At 38.3% G+C, this 18,257-nt stretch overlaps 1 protein-coding gene across 2 annotated transcripts; it reads left to right on the forward strand.

Annotated features, from left to right (window-relative positions):
• Positions 1-522: 522 nt before the first annotated feature.
• On the forward strand, positions 523-4,920 carry LOC121656620 (major histocompatibility complex class I-related gene protein-like). Of its 2 annotated transcripts, XM_042011715.1 has the most exons (8): positions 527-935; positions 1,032-1,295; positions 1,389-1,661; positions 2,429-2,731; positions 2,816-2,923; positions 3,004-3,040; positions 3,157-3,198; positions 3,714-4,920. In XM_042011715.1, exons 1-8 carry the CDS (start codon positions 890-892, stop codon positions 3,718-3,720), a joined length of 1,080 nt encoding a protein of 359 aa, XP_041867649.1. In that variant the 5' UTR covers positions 527-889; the 3' UTR covers positions 3,721-4,920. The 2 variants fall into 2 exon arrangements, with proteins under 2 accessions (XP_041867650.1, XP_041867649.1); XM_042011716.1 differs by lacking the exon at positions 1,389-1,661 and having other exon boundaries at positions 523-935.
• The last annotated feature ends 13,337 nt before the right edge of the window (positions 4,921-18,257 follow it).

Below are 18,257 nucleotides of genomic sequence, written 5' to 3' on the forward strand. Positions count from 1 at the left end.
TAGGGTAGGGTTGCCGGTGTTGTGCCCTAAAGTGAATGTCTGCCAGAAACTGATTAGACGTCCATCGCGCAGCTTGTTAAAGCTGTGTCGCTGTTTTCTCTCTGGTCTGCGGCTGACCCTCTCGGTATCAAACAGACATAACATGGATTAATTACAGCTGCAGAGGTGCTGTAATCAGAAACGATATTCAGGCATGTTGCTTCACTGTTTAGGCTTCATGTGTTTGGCTTGTTCTTGTTCATTTTTAGAATGTAAAATCCAAAAGATTTCAGTGTTGATTTACAAAGTTTCATTTCCACTGATCATGACTGTTTTTTATTGACTGCAGTACATTTGCAGCATCTACATGAAAGTGGTCTGCTTTCATTCAAGAGTTATAAGTACAGATGACTGACCAACTAGTATCGTACTAGTACAATATAATCACTTTCTGGCAGATGATCACTTTGTGGCACAACGTTGTGCCATAAAGTGATCGTCTGCCAGAAACTGATTATATGGTACAGTACCGCTGCAGCTGTAATTAATCAGTTCAAGCACTTGCAAAAGCAGATTTTCTTTGTTAGTGTGGACATATTGTCACTTGCATGTGCGTTTCGGTTTTATACCGAGAGGAGCAGCCGCAGACCAGAGAGAGAAACTGGGGACACAGCTGTGCGGCCGTCTAATCAGTTTTTGGCAGACACCGGTTCGATCCTCGGTCTGTCGAGCTCCTGTTGAGGTGTCCCTGAGCAAGACAGCTCCTGGTGGGTAGTGGTTGAGTGCCATGCAAGGCAAGACAAGACACTCAACGAACTCACCTTTTCTGCCATGTGAGACGGGCGTGACGCTGCTTTCACTTTTGTTGAGAACTTAACTCCCGAACACATACGAAAGTTTAGGGGAAAAGATGAAGACGTTGTTGTTGATTCTCTTATGTCGCATGTCATCATCAGGTAATTCCTTTTTTTTACATAACTTCTGTAAATACTGCGAAAACATAATGATGATGTAGAATGTGTTTCTCCTGAATATTTAATCCTTTCTTGTAGTGAAATATTCACTGACGTATTTGGCCAGCGGATTTTCTGGAGTTCCAAATATGCCAGACTTAATGATAACGGCCGAATTCGGACAAATGCAAGTGGATTACTGCGACAGCAACAAAACCAGAAGAAGTTATCCAGGTTTCTGGGGGAAAGTCAATCAAATTGATCCTCAGATCCTGAAATGGTACAATGAACGGTGTTTTGAAACTCAGCCACTGGTTTACAAAGGTGTTATTAGTAGACTGAAGGAAAACAATCCAAATGAAGGTATGGAGAAATATGTTGTTATTTTCTCTTTGTTTACTGTTATGGAATTCAGTATCTGTGTTCACTACAGTGTCTGCTGCTTGTTTGTCTCAGCTGTCCACATTTTACAGACTATGGGTGGCTGTGGATGGGATGAAAGAACTGGAGATGTGAGCTCCTTTTTACGGCATGGTTATGATGGGGAAGACTTCATGGAAATGGACATGAAAACTTTGGCATGGATTGTTCAAAACCCCCTGGCTGCCCCAATCCAACAAATGTGGGCGGCCAACCTGGCTGCTAAAACTAATTGGATGCAATTTTTCACTGAAGTTTGCCCTGAATGGCTCAAGAAGTTTGTGTCTATTGGACCTCTAAAGGAAAAAGGTACAGTAACATGTTGTAAAGTAGTTTCATGGAACAACAGTTAACATTTAATTAATTACAGTCATTTAGCAGATACATTTCTCCAAAGCAACTTACATCTGAGTGTAGACAGTAGCATAAGGGTCTTGACCAAGGACCCAACTAGAATATGTTAATATTTGCCCCATTGTATTTGAACTCAAATCTCCTGCAAGGATGCCCTGCCAGCTGAGCTATCTATATAGTTAGTTTGTTCACACTGAATTTACCTTCTGTTTTCAGTCAAAACTACAATAGAGTTCATAATTACCAAGTAAGTAAATGGATTTTTACTGCAGGAATAGAAACACCGCTGTCAGTGAAGTGTGGTTGACGGTCCTGCTGTGAACCATGAAACAGATCTTCCTTCTTCTCTGACTGTGTGCTGTTGTTTTACTTTATATCAGGCTGTCAAACTCATTTTAGTTTAGGCCACATCACAACGTGGTGTCATTTGTCTGTAAAGAGGACCAGTAAAAAATTGCATGAAACCTAGAAAACTCCACATGTCCCCCTTTGTTTTTTTTTTTAAATCTATTTGATTTCCCATTTAAACAATTGCTGTTTGTCCTTTCTTTGCTGTTTGACGTTTCTTTAGCTTTTCTCAGCTCTATGTATCAGTACTACAGTGAAGTTCTTCATAATAACAAACATTTGCTGTTTGTCCTCTCATCTTCTCTCCTCCTTCACCATCTCTTGCTCTTCTGTCTCTTTGTCCTTCTCTTTGTCGTTGTCTCTTTCTCAATCAGAGCTTCCCTCAGTGTCTCTCCTCCAGAAGACTCCCTCCTCTCCGGTCAGCTGCCACACTACAGGTTTCTATCCTAACACAGCTCTGATGTTCTGGAGGAAAGATGGAGAGGAGATCCATGAAAATGTGGAACATGGAGAGATCTTACCCAACCATGACTGGACCTTCCAGTTAAGTGTTAAATTGAATGTTTCCTCAATCCCACCTGAAGACTGGAGGAGGTACGACTGTGTGTTTCAGCTCTCTGGTCTAGAAAACAACATCACAACCATCCTGGACAAAAACATGATCAGGACTAATTTGGGTAAGTTGGTGCAGTGAAGTTCATAAATGAAACATAATCTTGTCCATGTCATAGAGGGGATATCACTACATTTAGTTTTGTTAGTTTCTCCATCAGAGTTTCCTTCTGGTGCAGTCATCGGAGGTTGTGTAGGACTGCTGCTGCTGCTGCTCTGCATCACCGGACTCTTCTTCTGGAAAAGGAAGAATAACGGTAAACACCACAACATGTTTGTTTATACAGAAGCTGCTTTTCTGCTTTTACTTTTTGTGAATTTCATGAATGATCATCAGTCTCTCGTCTATATTTCAGGGTTCAGACCTACAAACAGTAAGTCTTTCTGCTAAATGAAACATTTATTTACTCATTTCCTGAACGAACTACTTTTTCTCAACACTCTGTTTTCTTTGTTTAAAATTCTGTTTCATTTTGTTTCCTGCTTGTAGCCTCAGATTCATCAGAGAAAACTTCAGATCCAAGTCAACAAAGTGAGTTCTTCATCATAGTTTTTAACTAAAAGCATAAACTAGAGATTACGTTTTCTTACCTGTAAGACATGAGATGTGTCATATTAATGACTTTATTTCTCTGTTGAACCAACATCATTCAGTCAGTCACAGGTCAACTTTTACATAAATGTTAGTTTTATTCAGATTAGATGTGATATTTGTTTTTTATGTAACATCCAGCGAGGTGTGATAGCTGTGTCCTGACCTTCCATTTCACCATAACATTTAATATCAGCCTTACAAGCGTGCTGTTGTTAAAACCAGCTGAAAATATCACCTTCCTCCATATTTCAGCTTAATGAAGAGCTGGTATGATGAATGATTCTGTCTGAATTCGTAGTTTTATTATGTTTTGTAGTAATAACGGGACGTTTCTTTTCCACTTGGAGTGTGTACCACTGCTGTTCATTGTGTCCATCATGTCTAACAGTGATTATAATAAGCATCTGACCTTTTTTTCATTTTATACATTTAATTCTATTTTTTTTTTACAGGAAATGATGATGAACTCCAGTGAGCTTCTGATCACATCAGTCTGTTATATTTGGTTGGAGCACAAACAGTAGAGACATCCCTGGAAAAACGGATGTTGCTGACTGAGTGAGGAAAGTAAAAACAATGGTCGTCCAGCAGAATGTTTCCATTTTCTGTCTCCTATATTTATCCATGAAGCCTGATTAAATTCCAAAAATAAGCCTGGATGACTGAATTATCTTCTGAATTCAGAGAAAACTGAGGTTGTTGTCTTTCTAGCTTTTTAATTACACTGGGAGACATTACTTTGGTTTAAGGTACTTCTGTTAGGAAACTTGTAGTTATTTTTAATCAGTATTTGTTCTTTGACTCATATACACAACAGGTTTCTAGGACCATCTTTTTTAATATTGTTAAAATTAGGAAGATCCTGTCTCAGAGTGATGCAGAAAAACAGTCCATGCATTTGTTACTTCAAGACTGGATTCCTGAAATTCCTTTTTATTGGCTGTTCATTTTAATTTCTTGTATTATTAAGCTCACCTTGTTAAACCACGTTTTATTTGTGTCCTGTTGGAACATCATGTCTGCTGTAAATTTGGAAACTTGGGTACTACCATTCTTGTTGATGTATTTTTTACTAGTAACACTAACTTAAACTTGGTCATCTTACAATAAGAGGTCCTGTGGGAAAAGAAAAAGTTAGTAAAGAAAATGTGCTTTTAACAAATTGGTCATGTAACCAATAAAGCAAACATAACTAACCTTAGACTGGCCATCTCAATTACAGATTTACATAAAAGCCTAATATATCGTAATAGATAACAAACTTAATACCTCAACAGACAAAGGCATCTAAGTGAATTTACCACCTTCTAATCTTCTTTCTCGTGTTTTCTTGGGCCAAGTTCTTCATATTAAATGATGTAATGTGTTTTTGACTTCATCAGCCAGTCGTGTGCAGGCATGTCAGGAGAAGAGAAACGTGTATTTCCACATGTGATAGAGCTCAGAGATTCATAAAGATTAAACACAATGGCTTAAATGTAAAGTTCACATCTACTAAATTTAGTTCTTTCTCAGTATAAGATGAAGTTATAATTTATTCTCATGTCATGTTTAATCTTTAGGTACTTTAAATCTGTAAACCTTCTACTGTAACAGTTGTTTCATTTCTGTCCACCTACAGCATCACCTGCAGAGCATCACATTAAACTATTAAACTAAGCATTAAAAGCTGGATACAACTCTTCCACCATCCTTTAGTGTTTAGGAAAATTCAAATACTGTTGTCAACTACTTGACAATTAATTTATTGACCTTAAAGTTTGTCTGGGAGAAAAACCTTCATGAGGCAAGGCAAATTTATTTGTATAGCACATTTCATATAGAAGACAATTTAAAGTGCTTTACACAAAACATAAAAACATTACAGCAAAGTGGAGAAAATATAAGTGTATTAGAAAAACAAAGATTAAAAAAGATAAAATGGATTACATAAAAACAGAAAGAAAAAGCTCAGATAAAGAAATAAAGTTAAGATTTCAACGTAAAAGAACCAGCTGCAGATCTGGACTCCTAGTAAGAACTATTGAAATGCAGCAGAGAACAGGTGGGTCTTCAACCTTGATTTAAATAAACTTAGTGTTTCAGCTGATCTGAGGCTTTCTGGGAGTTTGTTCCAGACATGTGGAGCATAGAAGCTGAATGCAGCTTCTAGTTCTAGCTGGACTAGTTTTTCCAGGTCCTGCTGAGACATCAGATCTTTTACCCTTGATATATTCTTAAGGTGATTGTAGGCTGACTTTGTATTTCCCTTAATGTGTTTCTCAAAGTTTAGGTCTGAGTCCATCAATACACCCAGATTTCTGGCCTGGTTGGTGGTTTTTAGTTGTATAGACTGAAGCTCTGTGGTAACACTTAATCGTTTCTCTTTGGCTCCAAAAACCATCACCTCAGTTTTGTTTTTGTTTAACTGGAGAAGGTTCAGACACATCCAGTCATTAATCTCTTCAATGCATTTACCAAGAGCCTGTACGGGGCCTCGATCTCCTGGTGACATTGTAATATATATCTGTGTGTCATCTGCGTAGCTATGGTAACTAATTTTATTGTTATTTATGACCTGTGCCAGTGGAAGCATGTAGATGTTAAACAGAAGAGGCCCCAGGATGGAACCTTGGGGAACTCCACATGTATAAGGGTTTCTCCATCCATCAGCCTTGATGACTGAGGCTTCAGCTTCCCCATAGCGGTGAAAATTTTAACTCTAATAATGAATGGATAATGAGTCATGCAGTTTATCATGGAAGGTGGAATATTTTCGAAAGAACTAAACCTAATATAATAAAAATAAATAGATAAATAAATACGTCTGTATTTGTTAGTATATTAATTCATTTATTTAAGCTTGTTCTAAGCATTGTTGGTAACCTGCAGCAACCAGAAGCTTTTTCTCCCTGTAATGAGTTAATAAAAGGTGATGTCGGACACACAAGTACAACCTCAGTTTGAAAAACTGTTTTTCAGCCTTTTGTATAGAGATTTGTATTTTACAAAGCTCATGTTTTACATGAAAATGTATCAGTTTTGACATTTGATATGTTTATGTTCTACTGGTAAATGGTCTGTATTTATATATATTTATATACTGCTTTACCAAACCTGAAACGATGCCAAAAGTGCTTTACATCATACATCACATTCACCCATTCACACACACATTCATTCACTGATGGCTGAAGCTGCCATGCGAGGCACTAACCACCACCCATCAGGAGCAATTTGGGGTGCGGTGTGTTGCTCAGGAACACCTCGACATGAGATCTCCAGACCAGGATCGAACCAGCAACACTCAGGCTACAAGACAGCCACTCAGGTTTGACTCAAACCATCAAATGTCTGAGGAACATATTGTAGAGGTCAAAAAATTCCCAGCAGAGTTGTATTTTCTCTGGTCAGATTATGTTTACCTGTCAGGTCAAACGTGAACAGCTATTCAGGAAATGGAACTTTATTTATAATTGCAACAAGTGCAATGAAAAAAAACAATGACATGTTTCATCAGAACAGAAAACAGGTTTGAACCGGTTTGAACCACAGAACAAGTTGAAACCAGCAAACTGCTCAAGTCTTCAGTTTTATTTCACTCTTTCATTCTAATTTAATTTTCGTGTGTTATGACAAATATTTTATCACTCTGCTCTGCACATAAGATGTCATTTAATTTAAAAATGAAAATTCATACTAAATAGTTCTTATTCTACATTGTTTATTAGATACATTTTACTGTATTTTCATTTCATTTAATCTAAACTGAGAAATATATTAGCAATTTTAATAACTAATACATAATCAAACATATAGTATATAATGATACTTTGTCCAGTTTCTCCCTGTTAGAATAAGGAAGAAGTTGGTACCAGACAGGAATTTTTGAGGGACTTTTTCATACCAACTTTCACTGACAGTTGAGAAATCATTCAATACCTAATATTTATGACCTGATGTAGTTTGTTTATTTGTTTGTTACATCAGCTAAAATCTGCAAATTTGCATCTGTAATCTTAAACCTGTCACTCTTAGCTAATTGTGAGAATGAGATAACACACAGTCACAAAAACTGGACCTGCTCCTACTGAAGCTTGAGGCTCACGTCTTTTTCTGTTTCACCACTAGAGGGCGACATAGTTCATAGTTCTTCTGAGAGAAAAACTTACACACCTCCAGAATTCAAGACTTTCTTTTCTATGAAGTTTCAGTTCTGTGAAATTTTTGAAAAGCCTTGTTTGGTAGCTGATCAGATGAATCTTTTATCACATTTAGTTTTAAAGACATCATTTGTTCCTCTTTTAAAAGAAATACAGCTTGGTGACCTGGTGGTGTCCTTAGAATCTAATAAAGGAAAAACAATTCTTCTTAAATATAATTTGTTTACTTTGTTAATAGATTTGAGTGAAAATTACTTTTTGATTGAAAAGTTAGTCAGGAAAATTAACAAAAATGTGACATACACAAAGACTTCTGACATTAACCATAAATGCCATAAGATAAACGTTTTGGATTAAATTTTTAAGTTTCATTCAATTTCAATTTTTTTCTTAACTTTGGCTAAGTTTTGTTTGTTTGTTTGTTTGTTTTGTTTACCAATAAGATTTGATAATTTGATAATCTTGTTAAATATGACTTTAAATACATATTTTTGTTGACCTATCTGACGGTTCTTAGCCTGTCACAAAAAAATTTCCACAGATTTATGTGTTTATTTATAAGTATGTCATCAGATCAGCAGTAATATGTTAGAAACAGCTGGATGGCCAAAGAGGTTGTTCCTCCTTTTGCTGCTTAGATAAAATCACAAAATCAGTTCTTACAAACTCAACATTACGATCACTTCGATGGTGTGAAGTAGTTTCACGTCTCTGCATGTCAGACCTGAAGACTTCAAGCTCTTTTTGCAAGAGTTTTCACCCCTGAAAAGAACAGAATGTGTAGATATCAGACAACAGGAGAATGAAACTGATCTCATTTAAGATGCTGGAGCTCTTCCTTTTAACAAGTCATTTCTACCATTATTTAAATAAAAGTGCCAAATGAAGCTCTTGAGAATTTTAAATGATTAATTAAGTAAAAATGAGTCATTTGGTTTGGTTTTGAGGTTTTTAATCTCCATTTGAATCTGCTGTTCTTCAGCCTTTTGTGAAGACTTCTGTAGAGACTCCCTCCTGATGTGGCTGTTGAGGAGCAAATTTAGGAAGAAACTAAGGAACCAAACTGGATTGTTTTGGATGCAAAATCTAATTGGACATAAAATGAGCTTTAATGTAAAAAAGAAGAAAATGCAGCCATTTGATGGGCTCACTTATAATGAAGGCTTAAATGGTCCCGTAAATGTGACCATATATGTCTATTTACAGATTAGAAGTCATTTATGGCTGAGCCAGTTGTTAAACTCAGCATTATAGAACTAGAGAACATTTGTTTGGGTATAAGCTCTCTAATGACTTATCAGACAAGAGGATGAATTATTTTAAAATTAAATATTAATGATGCGGTTAAGATCTCCTGTGTGGTAAAAAAAAAAAAAAAAACTGATGGTTTTAACATTTTTTTTATTTTAGTCTAAAACAAAATGCAGTCAGAAAAGCAAAAAGTTATTAATGTTTGTTTAATACTTTTAAAAAACAACATCCTCTCAGGAAAGACAGATGTCAGCTGCACTCCCAGACAGACAGACATTTGAATCAATCAATATCCTTGTCATTGAGTAAAGTCTACTTCAAGTTCACACGTTCTCAGGGGCGTCTGCAGCCGGCTGCTCATTTTGTCCAGGGGAACTCCGCTGACCCCTGAGCCACCGCGCTGGATTGTCCTGATGCAAATCAGGAGGGGAGCCAATTCATCGCCGCACAATTCGATTAGACATCTGCATATTGAGCATCTGCACCCCACAAAAATCTGCCAATATCTGCCCTCCATCCCCCCACTGGCCCCCAGTGGGGTAAGCACCCCACGACCCCAAGGGCACCCCCTGTCCCTTCTCCCCACCCAGATGCCCTTGTCTCCCCTTCTCGTCCCCTCCTGACCCTGTCAGGCCCGGCTACAATACCTGACCCCGCCCCAGAGACGAGACGAGTGGAGTTCAAGGTAAACGTTCCTTTTTCTGCGTCCGTCTGCCCAGACTGGCCCCTATCCGGCCCTCGTCCGGTAATCATATGCACCGCTCTTTTTTTCAAGGTTTTTATACAATTTATTCATCAGGTTTTCTTTTGGTGCTTGGAAGAGAATGTGAACAAGTCAAGAAGCTTAAAACAACACGTTGAGCCTTAGCATTAGCACACTGCACAAAGTAAAATTAGAATTAAAGTAAGATTTAGCAGTGCATGTTGAAGTCCCTGATAAAACTGTTTAATTGATTTGATTTAACTTAATCACTCTCTCATTAAATTAAAAGGCATGCTGCACTCCAGGATATTTATTGCATTTATGCAGAGGCAGAAACTTACAGACAACAATGTTGTTTCCAAACTGCTGGTCTGGGTGAGTTACAGAGCTCTGAAGCTTCATGCTTAAAGCCTGGAATGCACACTGAAGGTGGATCTTGACACAATTAGAAGAATTTTATTTAACCTGCTTGAGTTTTGTAGGTGCATCACGAATCTCCCAGCAACCATCTCTGCTGGTTTGTTGGAAAACCTTTTCACTGGCTTAAAATAACATCTCAACAGAAGGAGATCAGTGAGAGGACTGATGCTCTGATCTTATGTTAGTCTAGTCAGTAGGATCCCACGTAATGCAGTAATTTGGTGAAAATGCTTCTTTTGGTCCTCATAAAAGATTGGTAATTTGCCTGTTTCTCTTGGAAGCAAAATGAAACCAGTGTTTGTTTGGCAGGTTTAGTCTGTAGCTTGTACAGTTTTTACAGGGAGAAATTTGACGTGTAATTGAGCCAACAACATGCCACCAGGAGGACATTTCTTTGCTGAGGCCATTTATTTAAATTCACCTGAAAATCTGGTTAGGTTAGACACACCAGCCGCAAAGAAACTCACACTTAAATAAATCTATTACACCGGGTTCAGAGACCATGTTTTTATTGTGCTTATCTGATACTGAATTATTTTTAGACCCTTTTAATCTACTTTAATCTCAAATAACTAATTATTAATTCAATTTTTTACCACTATAACAAATTGTATCTTCTTTTTTTCATTTTATTTATGAAAAATTAAAGATGGGAAAGTTCCATCTATGTAAGTACAACTGAGTTCTGGTCCATATAACGTCTTTCAGTAGTCCTTAAAATGTTTCTACAACTGCTTCAGAGTGAAAAATAAAAGTGGTGAACAAACCAGACAGGGTTGTAAGAAACAGATTTAGTGAGAGCTAGAAGAAAACATCTGCAGCATTTTAAGCGCTCAAAAGCAGCACAGCAGCTGCCAAAAAGATAAAACAGAAGAAGTGTGAAAGCTACTCAGCCAAACCATGAATGAAATACTAAATTTTAAGTGTGGATATAGAAGAACTTTACAAGCAGACAGTCAAAGCTGCAGAAGGCCTCCTGCGCTGGTCACATTATTTTATCATAAAGACACCAGAAATAAGTCATTCCTTGATTAAAAAAAAGGATTTTTTTGCCCATTAGTAGGTAGTTAAAAGAAGCTAAAGGAGAGTGTGGAAGAATTCCAGGCAACGAGCATCATCTCTTTAATACACTCCATAGACTCAAAAACAGTTTCACAGGTGCAAAAATAGGAAAAAAAAAATCCTTGTCAGGATGCTCAGGTTGAGATGTTTATATTTTACTAAACAAAGCCAATGTGAAGCATATGCACAAGAAAATACAAGAGTGAAACTAAAACATCAAACAGAGTTTGGGACTGAACCCAGTAGAACATCTGGTTGGAGCTCAAGAGGATCATTTCCAAGAAGATTTTATGCTGCAACTGCTGTCCACGTTTATTAAGACATACTCAATGAAAAGTCTGGAAGTTTCAGTAAATGAGTAAGTCTTTAGTTTTCTAATAAAGACAAACTACTCCGACTTGTTTCAGCTTTGTTATTGCGGATATTTATCTGAAGATTGATGAAAAATAATTGAATAAAAATCTAGAAAACTTTGTCAGGTTTGACTGTTTATTCAGCTTAGATTTAATATTAGTGTAAAGGATATAAAGAATCTTAAAGAATTTCCTCAAAGAGCAAAGCTTTCCATCCAACTTTCCAGCTATATCGTCATAACCCTTACGTTTATAACTTGTTTATTCTTTTATCATAAAGCTTTTATGGGTACAAATATGTAGAAAACAACATTGTGAAGAATAAAGTTTCACATAATGAAGTGTTTTTTTGTTAAACAGAGGCTGATACAGTGACTAACAGATATCCACTGACAGCAGTTTCCAGCTATCTGAGATCTTTATGCTGCACAAGGTGAAACATTAAAAATCAATATCTGTACACATAGACCCTGAATTCTGCTCTCGTCTGAGTCTGGCTTTAACAGTAAGCAAATTCATTCCTACGAGTGTCACAGTGTTCGTGTAAAGACGTAGAAACTTGGTTTATGTATTAAAGTTCTTTCATCATGTGCTATTTATTGACAAGGTCATCTAAAGTTCTTCAAACACCAGGTTCAAATGCAAGGAGAGGTTAATAGAAGACAAGCAGATCAAGATTTAACATTAATTCTGTGAGTATGATTGCAAATAAAACTAAACCTAAAGACACACGTGTAGGGTTCGTGTCTCTGATGACTTTGAACCATGTCTTTCCTAATTTGGCAGGAAGTGAGTGTCAGCAGCTCTAGGTCGTAAAACTGCTTTTGGTCGCTCTCCCAGAGTGCTGTGATGGTGGGGAGGACAGAGAATCTCTGTGTTACCTCGCGATGGCACGGGATGTGAGGAGATCACTGAGAATGTCAATAATCGCTCAAACCGAGGAGCTGCTGCCTGCTCCGAGTGCAAGAGGACGGCCGAAATATCAATACAAGAGAACAAAAGTACAGCATCTGCCTTTTTAATAACACAAAGATGCTTATTCACTACTTTTCTGTCTTTTTAAGTCTGGTTAAGGGGTTCATCTTCAAACTGAGCTACAGTTTTATTTTAAAAAGGCATCTTTAAAAAGTAATTACCTTTTTTTCCTATTAAATGCAATGTAAAAATGAAACTAATGCTGCACATCTCAGAGGTGCCTCACAGGTTTTTAATATCACTTGGTAATCATTTGTTGAAATCCCCACTGCAACAAACAACAACCCAAAACACTTAAATCTTCTATTTGTCAATAAATTGTAAAAGTAAACACCCTATCAGAATTTATCTAAAGGAATTTAATGAATACAGGAGAAGAGAACCAGGTGATTTATCATGAAAGAGAAAAACTGATTGAGTTGTCAAAATGGCTGCCTGTGCTTTATTTCTGCTGTGGAACTTAAAGCTCAACGTTCCCCCATCGTGATATATTTGTAGCTACAACACAATGTTCAAAAGCTTTTGTCCCTCATCCTATTGCTGCGAGCTGCGTCTCAGGGCTCGTGGACAAAAGGTGTCAAACGGAGCGTTGGACTTGGCCTGCCATGTCCTCCTGAGCCGGCTCCTAATCCCATTAATATGGGCTGTAGAGGGGTATGGATCTGCACTGCCGTCATCCCAGAAACTATTAACATATAAGGGGGGACCTATATGTTTACTCTGTGCATGTGGGTGCATGTCTGTGTGTGTGTTCTCGTGGGTGTAATTGCATTGTAAGCGCCTTCTTATCCATGTTGTCATAATGTGTTATCCACTGATGCGGATCAGGGTTTGCTGTCTCTTCATTTTGCTATGGAGCAGGTGGACATTTCAATTTCTTGTCCTTTTTATTGCTGCTGAAGCTTCATCAGATATTTCAGTTTAAAAAAATTGAACTAGTTGGAAATTATAAAAAAATAAAAAAATAAATATTTGGATTTTCTTACCAGAACAAATTATTTATCTGTTAATAACTCTGCTGGCATCTTAGAGTCATTACAACTGATTCATACAAGAATGACATTACAATTTATTTAAACCAAGAAGTGAGCAGTTTGGCCACATCTGTTAGGTAATTTTGTCTATTTAGTTTCTCAACCATAACCTCTCAACAAACCCTCAAATGGACGAACTTGGTCTCATTGGAAAATGCTTGAGTAGGACATAATGGTCATTAAAATGAAGAGCAATAGAGACATGTTTTTTCCTTAATCAACTACCAGCAATTTAGATATTACAGCATCATTATACTGTATGTCTAATTGTACCTTTATATAGACATCATTTATATTTGGTGTTATGAAACATTTAAATGGTGCTGGTGACTGATGTGATGTTCACATGACCGTATATGAACGCCACTTAATAGGAATATCTCCCCCATGACACACTCCTTCTTTCCCAGAAAGTTAAAACAAAACAAAAATTAAAAAGTTGTTAATTCCTGCTAATGATTCACTTAATAAGCCGAACCAATCAGGTGGACTCCACTCGCTTGGACATCAATCAGTTGTTTCAAACATCAGCGGTCACGTGGCCAAACCACCTTCAGCACAGAGGTTTTTTACATTTGCTTCATGAACTACGGTGCATGCATCGGAGCCTCTGTATCAGAGGACCTTCACTATGTAGAACTTTTCCCTCCAAAGCCCGCTGAATGAAAGGAAACCACTGTGAGTCGAGGAATAGATGCAGCATTCATGTTGTTTAAAATGTGTTTGTTATTTATCCAGCTAAACTTTGCTTTCCTTGAAGACAATGTGAAGCCCAGCTGAGTGGATGTAGAATACCTGTATTTGTTTAATTTGAATTTGTTAATGAAGAAGCCATCCATTCCTCCCATCCTGTGACAATAAGCTGGTGGAGCTCAGTCACAATTCTGTGTTTAAACGTGTACACTACATAAGATGTTTGGTGAACCAGTTCTCTCAGAGGTGTATCAGCAGCAGATCAAGACTCCAAACAGCTTCATTGATCCCAAAAAAGGCAATTCATTTGTAGCTCACCCACATCCACATCACATTCAGTTCCCCATTACAAATCTGTAGCTTTAATATGACATGATGTTTAATTAAGGAAAATCAATCTCAGCTTGAAAAGGTAAATGTAAAAATGCTTAATGACTGAAAGCTAAAAGTCGCCATAAAACATAAGTGGTTTGGATGGGAGTGAAATGTAGTTGCTCAATTTAACAGCTGTTAGTGTAGTTTGCTCCCCAAGCCTCTCCGATCTCCAACTGTGGACTCTCATGGCTCTTAAATGTGATGCAACAATATTTTGTAGCCATTTCACAAAATATGGACACTCAGTGTTTGTCTGTGGAGTTGTTTTCATATCACAACATAATTTAACATGAAAAAAATTATATAAATTCTGTCTTTAACTGTTTTCTTTTTCTTGTAAGACTGTGTTAAATGTATAAATCCTATCAGTGTATTATCATGTCAGTGTATATGATTTTGTCATCGCCATAAGTTCAAAGTATTTGAAAGTAAATGACAAATTGTTGTTATCCTGCATACTTTCATGAGTATATATGTGTGTCTATATATATATATATATATATATGTGTGTGTGTGTGTGTTTGTTTTTTTAGTGTGCGTTCACACCAGGATAGTCCACCAGACTCAGTACAATTGAGGAATTAGTTCAGTTGGGAAGTGCAACATTCTCATGGACAGAGTTTGTGTTCATGTTGCACCACTTAAACAAATCGGGCCTTAAAGACAACATATTCCACTCCCTGCCAGAGGCAGTGCAGCATCAAGATTACTGAAGGAGAAGACAAAACAAAACAAAGAAGAGAACTTGTTCTTCTGGTGGTTAATGCAAGAAAACTTCTGTTTCCTCCACATACCAGCAAAACATGAGCGGCATCAGAGTGAGCCCACTTCTTTGATCCAAATCAGAGTTTGTCTGCACATTTTATTTACCTACAATTTACCAAACGAAGCAGAGTTTCTGATATGAATCAAAAAGGCTGGCGGGAACGCGCCCTGAGAAACATATTGCATATCTGTCAATGTAATCAGCTGGAGAAATGTTTGCAGTGCTGTAGAGAAAAGCAAACTCTATCTTTTCTATTTCAAATTTGATTTCAACATTTAAAAGCTGAAAGCAAAACTAAAACCTTTGTAGTCAGTTTGTGAACACAATATCACAACTTCCATTCTATATATTTTTCCACATATACAAATTAAATTTGAAACATTGCAAAACGGGTAAGACAGTTAGTTACAATAAACAGTACGGCTCAATCCATGTAAACAGTACAATTTTCACTCATTTCGACAAGAAAGTGCAGCATGACGTGGCTGTACAAAAACTGGTAAATATAAAGGACTTTAACAGGTTAATTTTTAAAAATAAACAAGGCTGCTCCATTTTTCTGAGTTTTGAAGTGGCTGATGTTTACTTTGAAGGCGCTGTGATAGATCACTTCAAGCAATAATTACGAAAGGTGTGAAAGACCATCTTAACAAATGCAGCAGGAGATTAAACAAAACCTGTGATGCAGCTTCTCAGCCTCACAGCAACATGTAAAAAAGTCATGAATTGAAAATTGTACAACAGAAAACAAAAACTTTTTAAGTAAAATATTCAGTCAGCTGAAGACAGACCCAGATTTTCTTTTTTTTTTTTTTTTTTTCTTCTTGACACCATCAAACCCCTCCAGCCTCAAAATGTGGATTTTTTATGACCTGACAGCTGATGATCAGTTCTTTCATGACATATTCAAAAAATTCTGTTCTCCTATTTAGAGAAATAAGGAGAAATAGATTAGGTTATGTAAGACTGTGACAGATGTGCACATATAATTTGGACATTTTCTCCCACAGTGAGCAATATTTTAAATTCATTCTCACCCTTTTTTGTCTCTTCGTCTCAAAAAGGTTTTAAGCTCAAAACGAGCAGAATGAAATGTGGTCAAATGGCCTTTTGTTTTCTCTGGGTATCACTTATCTGGGTAAAGTGCACACTGTGGCCACACAGACAGACACACAGCCATCCACATCCTCTCAATAGTCACATTTACGTGTACATTGACCAGAGTCAATTGCCTGTCAAATGCTGTGTGCGATTAGACATCAGTAAGGTATGAGGTCTAATACAGAGGAGCCTCCCAAAGCTTGGACGTTGGGGGGGCCCACTTTGTAAAGCCCAAGTCCCACTCACTCCCCCCACCCACTTCAACCCCCTCCCTTTTCAGCTCACTATCCCAGTTCAATGTTAATGTCCAGTGGTGTCCACTCTTCGAACGTCTCCCTCCAGAGTAGAAAACCTGGAGAAGAAAGGAGAAAAAAAGAGAAAGAAAATCAAACTTTCCCTCCTTCTTTTCTCACCCTGGCCTCCTCTTGTGTGCTGTCCAGCTGGCTGTGACCCCTGACCCCCTGACCCTCACTCCTGACCCCTGGACCCGTTCCCACGCCACGCCTTTTTGTGTCCATCTCTCCATGGCAACACCTTGGTCACTGCTGCTGCCACGGTAACAGATGGACAGGGGCCTGGAAATAACTTCATTCAGCGAAGGGGAAAGAACCATGGACAATCTGCCCTAACACCCCCTCCTCCACTCCCTAGTCTCAAACACATACACACACTTGGGCACACACACTCACCAAGCTCCCCAAACCAAACTTTGACACCTCCTGTGCTTCATTCTAACACCCCAATCCCTTTGGATCCATTTCCTCAGCAGGGGCCTCTGGGTATCAGGGCCTGATAGAGTCATTAACACAGAGATCCCAGATTCACCCTGGCATTTACACAGGACATACATGGAAATAAGAATAAGTTGCCATTACTGACAAAGAAAAGCGCATTACAAGACACCCCAAAGTCCCCTCCATATCCCATTTTACACTTCTGCTATACACGGTTCGGGGCGTAGGCTAATTTCTTTGTTGTGCTGTAATTATCTCTGCTTCTTTTATTATTAGCCCTGTTGTTTTCTCGCATCCTCAGATGAGAAGAGGGGGCTTGGGGAAGAGTTGTAAAGACACAGAGCCGAGCAGCAGGGGATCTGTTTGCCAACTCAGAGACAAACGACGAACTTAATGGAATGGCTGAGGAGCTCAATAAGGTTCAGCAGGAAAATGAACTGCAACAGTTTTGTGCTAATCAGTAACTAACCTCTAAACAAGGTTGTGTGTGTCTTGTCTCCTTTTTTGGGGAACATCTCTCAAGCAGAGACAGTGAATAGATTGGAGGAGAGTAGCGTAATTACTTGAGCTGAATGGAGAGGTTTTATGCTGTTGAAACACACTGATCTTCATAAAAATAGCTCCTGTCATCTTGTGGTCCCTGCTGAGAGCAAACAAACAAGTAAACAAACTACTGACACTAAGATCTTCAACTTTGTCTTTGGCGATATTTTAATGAAAGTTATTAGAGTTTTTAAAATGTTTAGTTTAAATGTTTCAAATGGGTGCATGCTTAATTAGTAAGAGCAACTGGTTTGAATGGCAAGCAGGTGGGGGGGAGGGGGGGTGCCATATGCAACCATCAAAAGACTGACCACTGAAGCAAAATCACACAAGCGAAGCCACTTATTCAATTTTTTCGAATCCCCCTTCAATCGCTGCATGCATCTGCAGCCCACTATCTTTCCTTCTACTTTCACCCCACCTCCCTTCCTGTGTCCAGCTCCCCCTCATTCTACCCTGCTCCCCCCTATTCCTCTTCTTCCCCTCCCCTCTGCCTCTCGCCCAGTTCATTGTACCAAAGGAGATTTTCTCCATTGAGGCCCAGTCTCTTAGGTAACCCCAGCGCTGCATGAAATGAGGATAGGGAGAGAGCGAGAGACAAGGAATGAGTGAAAGAAGAGGGAGAGAGAGAGAGAGGGCGGGGAAATTGAGAGGAAATGTAAAAGCGGAGGGTGGGCCTGACAGAAAGGGTTGAAGAAGGAGAGGCAGAAGGATGCAGGATCAGAGGAGGTAGAGGCTCAGAGACTGAAAGATGGAGAAGTAGGACAAGTGCGGTCAGACGTCGACAGCGATGCGGCTAAAACTCGACCCAGAACGGAGGGAGGATGGATGAGAGGCGAGGATG

The sequence above is a fragment of the Melanotaenia boesemani genome, chromosome 17, assembly GCF_017639745.1.
Source record: "Melanotaenia boesemani isolate fMelBoe1 chromosome 17, fMelBoe1.pri, whole genome shotgun sequence".
In the NCBI taxonomy this organism is placed as follows: Eukaryota; Metazoa; Chordata; class Actinopteri; order Atheriniformes; family Melanotaeniidae; genus Melanotaenia; species Melanotaenia boesemani.